This window comes from Carassius gibelio, chromosome A8, assembly GCF_023724105.1.
Source record: "Carassius gibelio isolate Cgi1373 ecotype wild population from Czech Republic chromosome A8, carGib1.2-hapl.c, whole genome shotgun sequence".
NCBI classification, from domain to species: domain Eukaryota; kingdom Metazoa; phylum Chordata; class Actinopteri; order Cypriniformes; family Cyprinidae; genus Carassius; species Carassius gibelio.
In genome coordinates this window covers 1,403,204-1,414,653 of record NC_068378.1, presented here as the reverse complement: position 1 = coordinate 1,414,653, position 11,450 = coordinate 1,403,204, and the positions used below count along the sequence as shown (strand labels likewise).

At 41.7% G+C, this 11,450-nt stretch overlaps 1 protein-coding gene across 2 annotated transcripts; it reads left to right on the top strand.

The window, feature by feature from the left end:
• Nucleotides 1-1,272: 1,272 nt before the first annotated feature.
• LOC128018161 (uncharacterized) lies at nucleotides 1,273-6,458 on the top strand. Of its 2 annotated transcripts, XM_052603521.1 has the most exons (13): nucleotides 1,273-2,038; nucleotides 2,517-2,658; nucleotides 2,831-3,050; nucleotides 3,164-3,290; nucleotides 3,565-3,863; nucleotides 4,030-4,120; nucleotides 4,348-4,464; nucleotides 4,596-4,671; nucleotides 4,747-4,998; nucleotides 5,204-5,375; nucleotides 5,514-5,662; nucleotides 5,742-5,809; nucleotides 5,957-6,458. In XM_052603521.1, exons 1-13 carry the CDS (start codon nucleotides 1,688-1,690, stop codon nucleotides 5,972-5,974), a joined length of 2,082 nt encoding a protein of 693 aa, XP_052459481.1. In that variant the 5' UTR covers nucleotides 1,273-1,687; the 3' UTR covers nucleotides 5,975-6,458. The 2 variants fall into 2 exon arrangements, with proteins under 2 accessions (XP_052459481.1, XP_052459480.1); XM_052603520.1 differs by having other exon boundaries at nucleotides 5,742-6,458.
• The last annotated feature ends 4,992 nt before the right edge of the window (nucleotides 6,459-11,450 follow it).

The following is an 11,450-nucleotide window of genomic DNA, read 5'->3' as shown; positions in this document are numbered from 1 at the left end:
CAAACCTGTGAAGTTTGGGGCAGATTGGACATTGTATGTGTGAGTTATAGCAACTTCATTTTTCATGGCGAATCATCGAAATTCGCCAGGCCGCCACGGACACGCCCTTCAACGAAAACTCAAGATCTTCGCAATTTAACATCGCAAAGGCCTTTAGATTAGGCATACCAAATTTGGTGTTGATTTGAAGAACTCTCTAGGAGGAGTTCGTTAAAATACAACACATGGAAATGACCAAAATTACACAAAATATGCTCATAATATTAAAAATAACCGACTTCCTGTTGGGTTTAGAATTTCGCTCCAAGAGTCTTTTTTGTAGGTATTGGTGTGTTACATATGTGTGCCAATTTTCGTGCATGTACGTGAAACATAGCTGGAAGGCTGTTGATTTTCTTGGTATAGGTGGCGCTGTCGAGCCATTTTGCCACACCCTCTTCTGAATCCTATATCAGACGAAAATTTTCACCAGGTTTGACGCGTGTGCAAAGTTTCATGACTTTTTGAGCATGTTAAAGCCCTCAAAAATGCGATTCATTCGGGAGAAGAATAATAATAATAATAATAATAATAATAATAATTAAAGCTGCAAGCAGCGATGAACGGGCCCTCGCACCCGGGCTCACCGCCATCGTGTTGCTTTAGTAAAAAGGTGAACGTTGAGAAATATGCATTTAATGTCCTAAATATAAGTGGAATATATCAAAATATATCCCATATATGTGCCAATCTTACCGTTGCCAGCAGGTGGCGCTATCATTATAATGGAATATTGGCCTTCAGATGTGTTCAGGCCAGGACTCTTATCGAACATTTGAAGTTTGGGGAAGATTGAACATTTTATGCTTGAGTTACAACAACTTCTCTTGCTGTGGCAAGACATCAAATTTTGTCATGGCGCCATGGAAACGGCCTTTAACAAAAACTCAAGATCTCCAAAAGTTAACATTGCACAGGCCTTTAGATTAGACTGACCACAAAATATATGTTAATCTCAAAAAAATTATAGGAGTAGTTTGTTGCAGCGTAAAACATGTCACTTCCTGTTGCCAATAGGTGGCGCTATGACTATAACTGAATGTGGGCAAGTAGATCTGTTAAGGGCAGAAGTTTTATCTAACGTGAAGTTTGGGGCAGATTGGACATTGTATGTCTGAGTTACAGCAACTTCCTTTTTCATGGCGAAACATCGAAATTTGTCAGGCCGCCATGGACACGCCCTTTAACGAAATCTAAAGATCTTCGCAATTTAACATCGCAAAGGGCTTAAAGGCTATGTTGCAGGTTTTTTTTTTTTTCTTTTCTGGCAATTTTCTAGTTCGTAATAAACATTTAAACAGTTATCCATTGTATTTGATGTTGTAGGGTATTACAAAAAAGAAATATAATAAGGAAAAGTAGGTGAAATCTTAGCGGTTAGCTACAGGTTAGCAATGAATCTTGTTTCTCCCACAATGCATTGCATGACGTCACATGAGGTACTCGCTTTTGGACGACAAACGAAAGCCCGCCTTAATACCATTGAGAGAGTGAGACGAGTAGTGAGAGTAGTAGCTAGTGAAAGAGATCGATAGATTGATAAAAAAATAGATAGATACATAGATAGATATCATAGCATAAATATATAGTCAGAGATAGCATAGCATAAAAGATAGCTTAGAGAAAGAGTAGAGAATAAGTAGACAACATGGTTTATTACTGTGTTTGTGGCGGGTGCAAGAACTCCAGCAAAACTGGACATAGGGTCCATTGTTTCCCCAAGGATAAAGGGATCTTCCGAAGCTGGGTGCAATTTGTCAAGATTAGGCGGGCAGATTTTTCAGCTAGCTCTGTCACCGCCTACTCGAGAATATGCAGCGCGCATTTCAAGGAGGAGGATTACCACTCAGGGGATGCCAAGATGGTCGCACTTTCTTTAAAAAGTATGAGGATGGCTAAGTTAATTCCTACCGCCGTGCCGTCTGTGAATGCAAACCTCTCTGCTTGTCCTGTCCCGAGGTCGAGAGACACCGTCTGCCGCAAGCGATATATTGCCACGGTAAGCATCATGCTAACGTTAATGTTTACAAGCTGCGTTTTAGCTAGCTCTGTTTGTATTTTGCATACCGTGTTCCCTTTGACACAGCCTCCACTACAAGCATGATCATTCTGAAATTAGAAAAGCATATTTCGTGATTCACGAATATGAGCCAAAACAAAATTGCCCTGAAGTAAATATCCATAATATGGACATCGGGAATCGATCGCCTTTCACAATAGTGTGTTTGCGTTTTGTGTTAGACTGCTACGGTTCTCTTTCACATATATTTCACATATATTTGACCGTGACCGTGTAGTGGAAGCTAAACGCAAGTAAACACAGTTTACCCACCTCTGAAATATCAGAAACAGTTTATCCACTTTTCACTTCAAAGTTTAGCTACCTCTCAGTAAATTCACTAACGTTACCTCATAGAGTTTATGCACCACATGTACTCTAGACATTTATAACCACTTATTATATTTGTTTTGGCAAGATGATGACCGATACCTCACAGCAGGAGACCGTGGACAGTGTAGACACTGTGGAGAGTGTCGATACTGGCGATCAGCCCTTGTCCTCCTCCACTTCTGACGCTGTGACACAGTGTTATTTGAAGCCCCCCCGATGGTCTCGCGGTAAGTCTTGGGTATTTTAAGTGGTAGATATTCTGTCTAAATCATTGCCAGTATCTATGCAAGCAGTACATTCCCATACACATTGATTAAATTAATAGCCTACACCAAAATATAGCCGCTTGGATTTGCTATGATTGTCACATGTTTGGGTATGTTTACTGCCTCTCCACAGCTGTGCAGGTTAACCTGAAGCCCAAGATGGTCAGCGTGGGCACACAGACGTCTTTCAGCCCACAAACCTCCACTCCCCTCGCTAGTCCTGAACAGACAGATGATGATGATGATGATAATGCCTCTGTCGTTAGTGACTTATCGTGGGTGCCCGAAGAGCCGATGCATGAGGAGGACTTGTTTGATGAGGAGCCACCTTACGCGTGTGACCCCCACCACAAGTGAGATAATTTAAAACCAACATAGACCATTTTGAATGCTCATTTTATTGTGTACTGTAGCTTTGGTAGTTTGAATGACACCTCCCTCCCTCCCTAATTTTTTGTTGTTGTAGTGGCATTGACAAATTCATTGTTTGCCAAGAGGAGCTGATGGGCCTTTTTGCCATCTGTCCGGCCTGTTGTGAGAGGTCAGATAGTACCATCGTGCAGCAGGAAGGAACTTTTGTTAAGATCAAGCAGGTACGGTTTTGTTTGCGCAGCAGGCCATCTGATTAGAAAATCAGAATATCTAATTACAATCTGATAGCTCTGACTGTTTTGCCAGATAATTTACAATGTATGTACCAGGCTGGCTTTAGTCTGTTGGTTTGTGATGGCATCATATTTGAGTGTTATACTGTATTGGTCATGTGTGTTTCATTGGAAACATGAAACCAGTAATGTACAGTACTTAATCTATATTCAATCCTGATATACTGTTGATTACTCTTTTTCTTTTTTTTTACATATCTAGGTCTGTGCATCATGTGGCTACCACCGTTTCTGGCAAAACCAACCAATGCTCCACAGGAACATGCCGACCTGCAACCTCCTGTTAAGTGGGGCCATTCATTTCACTGGATGTTTGGCCACCCAGACATTAAGAATGTTGACTCTGTTTGGCCTGCAGTGCATCAGTGCGAGCAGTTTCTTTCGCCATCAGCGCCGCTACACTATCCCTGTAATCGTTCAGGCCTGGCAAAATGATCAAGCAAAGAATTTTAGTGACCTACGGGCAATGGATGGTGGGCTAGTTCTTGCTGGTGACTGCAGGTAAACCAGTGTGAGAGCTCATAGACCAGTTGCATGTTTTGATTTTGTTATTTGTTATCATGTAAGGTGGCTTTAGTTGGCATTTGCAGATGACATAGTGGATTGTCTTTACAGACCTTTTTTTTTAAAAACTTGAAACATAATTCAAATTTGTAATTAATTCCAGGTCAGATTCTCCTGGGCACTGCGCGAAGTATGGATCCTACTCTCTGATAGAGGACAGAGTGAACAAGGTGGTGGATGTTCAGCTTGTTCAGGTAAACCTGATGTTATTAGACAAAGAAATGAACTCTGCAATTTGGTAAACTGATGGTATCTTAATATAACATCTTTCCACTAGTACAACGATGCATAGAGCTTTATTGTGTATTGCCTAACTAGAGTACAGTGTATCATAATACCTGGACCATCAACGCGTCGGTTCATCCACGCCTCCTTCAACACCACCAGCATTCTACACTTACACTGTTATGTCATGTTGCAGAGCTCAGAGGTCCCCAACAGCTCATGGTGTGAGCTTGAAGGGCTCAAGCGCAGTGTTGACCTGCTGAGGGGAAAGGACCTGCATTTGGCAACGCTGATCACGGACCGTCATCGCCAGGTATTTACAATAAAAATGCAGTATAGAATGTAAATATCTGAATTGCATTGAAGCTGGATGTTTGTGGTTTTCTGATGCACTGAGGGCCACACAGGTCAATCATCCACAAAAGTTTGTTTATTTCTCCTTAGGTTGCCAAATGGGTGAGAGAGGAGCTGAGCCCTGAAGGGACACGGCATTATTTTGATGTGTGGCACATTGCCAAAAGTATGTATTCATTGTTGGAACCTTGAAGCAGTTTTTGTTATTGCATATCAATTAATACCATTTGTTCTAAAACAGGTCTGGGGAAGGCATTGGATGCAGCTTCAAAAGAGTGTGACCAACTACAGTTGTGGAGGCCTGCTATAGTGAATCACCTCTATTGGACTGCAGCCTCAACCCCAGATGGAAACCCAGCGGTCATGGAGGCCAAATGGAGAAGTTTAGTCAACCACATCCAGGACATTCATGACCATGACACCCCTGCCTTCTCCAGTTGTGCCCATGGCCCTCTAGACGGGGATCAGCGCAACAAAGAGTGGTTGGACCCAGGTACAGTACACACAGTATGTGGTATTATGCACGCTCTACAGTTTTGTTGTATTTGCTGTCTGAGTGATTGTTTGGATGCTTTGACATGTGACCTTTGTGATGAAATGTTTTCATTCACTGGCAATCTCATAACATTTTGTTTACTGTTTATGTTTGCTATAATTCATATGTGTATCTGTCTGCCTCCCTGTCTTGGTCTTTGCAGGCTCATTGGCAGCAGTAAAGTTGGAGAACATAATCATGAGGACTGCCTTACTGAAGGATGTTCGACAGCTGTCTCCACAGCACCAGACCTTCTCCCTTGAGGCTTACCACTCCCTCATCTTGCACTTCGCGCCCAAGCACACAGGGTTTTCATACCTTGGGATGTATAGCAGGTCAGTGCTATCCAATGGAATAATACTGTCAATTATTATGCCGTTTATAGTAATAATAGTACCTATTATCATGCCTATTGTAGTATTTTGTCATGCATACACAAAGTTAAAAAAATTCTCAAATGTGTTATTTTGTAGGCTTCTCTTAGCGGCGCTGCATTATAATCACAATGCCAACCGTGAGACAGCACGGAGAAGTGATGGGACGGAGAAGTACTGCGTGCGGTATCCGCGCTTCAGAAAAGGTGCCCATGTGGTGCTTCCCATCAAAGAGGCAGCCTCATACGGTAAGCAGTGATGGTGCAAGAGACATCTGTGATCAGTGGCAATGATCTTTATACAGTATTATTATTATTATGTCTGCAGGTTATGCAACATCATTAATGAAGGCCCTTCGGGAAAGCTACACCAATTCACCTTCAGCTCTTCGAGAGGTTAGCGACAATTTATCCTCCGATGCACCTGCCCCCATCGCCAAATCCTTCGAACAGGTTCCGAAGGAGGAGGCCGTCAGCCTCTACCTAGCCCGGCAGTCACGTTACAAAAAAACCTAATTTCACATTATTATTTTTTTTCCACAGACAAGTCCAATGATTTAGTTGTAAGTATTTATTTTAGTTAGTTATCTTCTTTCCCTCTGTCCATGTCATCTAATTTGGTGGTGGCTTCCTGCATGCTGCATGGTTTGTTTTTTCTTTGTGTGCTGTTGCTTTGGTTTTACTTTGCACAAAATTATTACTTTTTTCCATCTTTGTAAGTGGCAATAATTGTCGCTGTACCCCATTCAAGGGGTCCTGCATGCCGCATGTCTGCTCCTCTGCCTGTTATTTGCATGAAATTTGTTGTATGTAATTCAAAATAATTTACCAATCATTTTACCTGTGCCTTGTCAACCTCTGTGTGCGGTGTTGTCTGGGCTCACTGTGTGTCTGCTTGATGTGCTTTTGCGTGTGTGTGTGTGTGTGTGTGAGAGAAACAAAAGAAACTGTGCAAACGTTTCAGGTCAGTAATCTTCGTCCTTGTTCAGTAAATGTTCAGTAACCGTTAAAAGCAATGCCAATAAACTGTGTTTTCTTATCAAAATTCATGTGTTCTGTGTGCTTTATAACATTTTAAGGGCAATTGGGGGATCACAACAGAATAAGCAATTATTTTTATTAATTTTCATCCAAACGAGGCCATTGAAAGCCCTTATAGGTCTGGTCACCACTTTGAAATTTTTGTCTGATGGTTGAAACAACACAAGAGGGTAGAGGCTTCCTTATACTCCTGCCTAAAACTCCATAAGCCCAGCGTATAGCCTGCCTGTACGCAGTGTACCGGTATTGCCTAGGGATAAGTAGGAAAGATTCTTAAGTTTAAAACTGTAAGTAGGTTGGAAACGTCATTTTAAGCCTGTCTCTTATGCATGTTTATTGTGTATGCAACACATCTCCTGTCACCTATAGCTGTTGTTCAAAAGACACAGTGTAAAAAGATTGGTAAAGTAAACATAAACCATGAACATACTCGTGCGTGCTGGCTTGAAGGGGACCATGATCCTGCCTGAAGTGTGAGTATGCTATGTGTAGCACAAACGGATTCAGGCAGCATGCCTCAAATCCAGGATGCTGCGTTAGGCACGTTACATCTGCTGGCCGCGGGGTGAGGTCCTCGACCAGCGACCAAAACGCGCTCACCTCCCTACAACACAAGCTCTCCACCACAGTTTCCATGGGACGACACCGCCCACACAGACACCTGCCAAACACAGCGACACAGACGCATACTACTCACTCCCTCTACCGGTAAGCCTGACGGTGTCAATGACAATTAATCACGAGGAAAACTAGTTGGCACTATCAACAATAATCACAGCCGTCGGCGTCGGCTACGTTTGCAAACAACATTTTCACCGGAGGAGGTGGTAAAAGCTTAGAAATTAACAGTAGGGGTTCACAGGTGGGACTGTCAAGCTAGCCCATAGATAATCACTGTCACTAGATATAAAGAAAACGTTGACTTTTATTCGGTGCTATTCACTGACAGTAAAAAAAAAGTTGTTATTGTATGCACTGCTGTTCACAGACTACTAGCTCCAGCGGTCATTGCTTCGTTTCTAAATGGTAGCAACTCACCAGGACACTTCACCAACTCTCCAGTCATTCTCCTCTGACCATGCATTTATTTGTCTTTGATTGCCATCGGCTCTCGGTATTTCCTCATTCGCCCTGTCACGTCTAAACGGTTCGAAATTATATGGCTGTGGGCCATCATAAATGTTAACTGTGGGTCTTTCCACCTCTTCCTCATCCCAGTTAGACGCCATAATCACTGAGTGCTAGAACTAGTTCTAGTAGCTGCTGAGCTGCAAGGCTGGGGCTACCTTCCAGCACGTCTACCTCATGTGACGTCATCGCCGATTTGCGTAAAAAATAACCGTTACTAACCAAAAACTACAAAAACTGGACTTTAACACCATTTTGGAGACATTTCTAACTTTATATACATATCTTGACTGCTTTACGTACCCATTAATCGAAAGTAGTGTTTAACCTGCACCATAGCCTTTAAGATTACACTGACCAGGTTTGGTGTTGATCTGAATAAATCTCTAGGAGGAGTTAGTTAAAGTACAACCCCTGAAAATGGCAAAAACAATGCCAATATTGCAGAGAAAATTCTAAATAACCGACTTCCTGTTGGGATTCGGATTTCGTACCAAGAGACTTTTTTTTAGGTATTGGTGTGTTACATGTGTATACCGATTTTTGTACATGTACATGAAACATAGCTCGAGGCGCACTCTGTTGAAAGTGTATAGGTGGCGCTATCGAGCCATTTTGCCACACCTGATGGAATTTTGGCCTTCAGATGTGTTCAGGCCAGGACCCTTATCACACATGTGAAGTTTGGGGAAGATCGGACATTTTATGCCTGAGTTATAACATCTTTTATTCCCATGGCGAGACATCGAACTTCGTGACGGCGCCATGGACACGCCTTTTAACGAAAACTCAAGATCTTCACAACTTAACATCGCACAGGGCTTTAGATTAGACTGACCACAAAAAATACATTGATGTCATAAAATTTCTAGGAGTAGTTCATCGCAGTGTAAAATATGTCACTTCCTGTTGCCAATAGGTGGCGCTATGACTATAACTGAATATGGGCATGTCAATCTGTTCAGGTCAGGAGTCTCATCAAACATGTGAAGTTTGGGGCAGATTGGTCATTGTATGTCTGAGTTATAGCAACTTCCTGTTTCATGGCGAATCATCGAAATTCGCCAGGCCGCCACGGACACGCCCATTAACGAAAACTCAAAAGCTTCGCAATTTAACATCGCAAAGGCCTTCAGATTAGGCATACCAAATTTGGTGTTGATCTGAATGAATCTCTAGGAGGAGTTCGTTAAAATACAACGCATGGAAATGACAAAAATGACACAAAATTTGCTCATAATATTAGTAATAACCGACTTCCTGTTGGGTTTCGGATTTTGCTCCAAGAGACTTTTTTGTAGGTATTGGAGAGTTACATGTGTATACCGATTTTCATACATGTACATGAAACGTAGCTCGAGGCGCACACCGTTGAACGTGTATAGGTGGCGCTGTTGAGCCATTTTGCCACACCCACTTCTGAAAACCATATCAGACGTAAATTTTCGCCAGTTCTGAGGTGTGTGCAAAGTTTCATGACTTTTCGAGCATGTTTAGGCCCTCAAAAATGCGATTCATTTTGGAGAAGAATAATAATAATAATAATAATAATAATAATAATAATAATAATAATAATAATAATAAACGGAGCAATTCCAAGAGGGTCCTCACACCATCGGTGCTCGGGCCCTAATAAACAAAGCAGATACAAGAGGGTCCTCGCACCTCGGTGCTCGGCCCCTAATTAAAGCTGCGAGCAGCGATGAACGGGCCCTCGCACCCGGGCTCACCGCCAGCGAGTGGCTTTAGTAAAAAGGTGAACAGTGAGAAATATGCATTTAATGTCCTAAATATAAGTGGAATATATCAAAGTATATCCCATATATGTGCCAATCTTACCGTTGACTGCAGGTGGCGCTTTCATTATAATGGAATATTGGCCTTCAGATGTGTTCAGGCCAGGACTCTTATCAAACATGTGAAGTTTGGGGAAGATTGAACATTTTATGCTTGAGTTACAACAACTTCTCTTGCTGTGGCAAGACATCAAATTTTGTCAGGGCGCCATGGAAACGCCCTTTAACAAAAACTCAAGATCTCCAAAAGTTAACATTGCACAGGCCTTTAGATTAGACTGACCACAAAATATATGTTAATCTCAAAAAAATTATAGGAGTATTTTGTCGCAGTGTAAAACATGTCACTTCCTGTTGCCAATAGGTGGCGCTATGACTATAACTGAATATGGGCATGTAGATCTGTTAAGGGCAGAAGTTTTATCTAACATGTGAAGTTTGGGGCAGATTGGACATTGTATGTCTGAGTTTCAGCAACTTCCTTTTTCATGGCGAAACATCGAAATTTGTCAGGCCGCCATGGACACGCCCTTTAACGAAATCTAAAGATCTTCGCAATTTAACATCGCAAAGGGCTTAAGATTACACTGACCAGGTTTGGTGTTGATCTGAATAAATCTGTAGGAGGAGTTCGTTAAAGTACAACCCCTGAAAATGGCAAAAACAACGCCAATTTTGCAGAGAAAATTCTAAATAACCGACTTCCTGTTGGGATTCGGATTTCGTACCAAGAGACTTTTTTGTAGGTATTGGTGTGTTACATGTGTATACCGATTTTTGTACATGTACGTGAAACATTGCTCGAGGCGCACTCTGTCGAAAGTGTATAGGTGGCGCTATCGAGCCATTTTGCCACACCTGATAGAATTTTGGCCTTCAGATGTGTTCAGGCCAGGACTCTTATCACACATGTGCAGTTTGGGGAAGATCGGACATTTTATGCCTGAGTTATAACATCTTTTATTCCCATGGCGAGACATCAAACTTCGTGATGGCGCCATGGACACGCCTTTTAACGAAAACTCAAGATCTTCACAACTTAACATCGCACAGGCCTTTAGATTAGACTGACCACAAAAAAAGACATTGATGTCATAAAATTTCTATGAGTAGTTCGTCGCAGCGTAAAATATGTCACTTCCTGTTGCCAATAGGTGGCGCTATGACTATAACTGAATATGGGCATATCAATCTGTTCAGGTTCGGAGTCTCATCAAACATGTGAAGTTTGGGGCAGATTGGACATTGTATGTGTGAGTTATAGCAACTTCATTTTTCATGGCGAATCATCGAAATTCGCCAGGCCGCCACGGACACGCCCTTCAACAAAAACTCAAGATCTTCGCAATTTAACATCGCAAAGGCCTTTAGATTAGGCATACCAAATTTGGTGTTGATTTGAATAACTCTCTAGGAGGAGTTCGTTAAAATACAACACATGGAAATGACCAAAACTACACAAAATATGCTCATAATATTAAAAATAACCGACTTCCTGTTGGGTTTAGAATTTCGCTCCAAGAGTCTTTTTTGTAGGTATTGGTGTGTTACATATGTGTGCCAATTTTCGTGCATGTATGTGAAACATAGCTGGAAGGCTGTTGATTTTCTTGGTATAGGTGGCGCTGTCGAGCCATTTTGCCACACCCTCTTCTGAATCCTATATCAGACGAAAATTTTCACCAGGTTTGACGCGTGTGCAAAGTTTCATGACTTTTTGAGCATGTTAAAGCCCTCAAAAATGCGATTCATTCGGGAGAAGAAGAAGAAGAAGAATAATAATAAATATAGCTGCAAGCAGCGATGGCGGGCTCAAGCCACCAATGCCATCGCCACCCCGGTGGCATCAGGTAAACTGTGCCCAGCGGGCAAATGCATTCACAATATCCCTCTGGCAGTGAGGTTTTAAAGGATATGGCATTTAAAGGGTTAATCCGAATCATCTAGACTTTAAAATCACATTCACAGAACAATATATATATATATATATATATATATATATATATATATATAACTTTAGTAACACTTTACAATAAGATGCCATTTATAAACATTATGTTAACATGAACAAT

Excerpts from the sequence above, each read along its gene's own strand:
- LOC128018161 (XM_052603520.1), top strand. The coding sequence starts at position 1,688 with ATGGTTTATTACTGTGTTTGTGGCGGGTGCAAGAACTCCAGCAAAACT. Across the intron at positions 4,465-4,595 it reads TCACGGACCGTCATCGCCAG|GTTGCCAAATGGGTGAGAGA; the intron begins GTATTTACAATA and ends ATTTCTCCTTAG. Across the intron at positions 5,376-5,513 it reads TACCTTGGGATGTATAGCAG|GCTTCTCTTAGCGGCGCTGC; the intron begins GTCAGTGCTATC and ends GTTATTTTGTAG.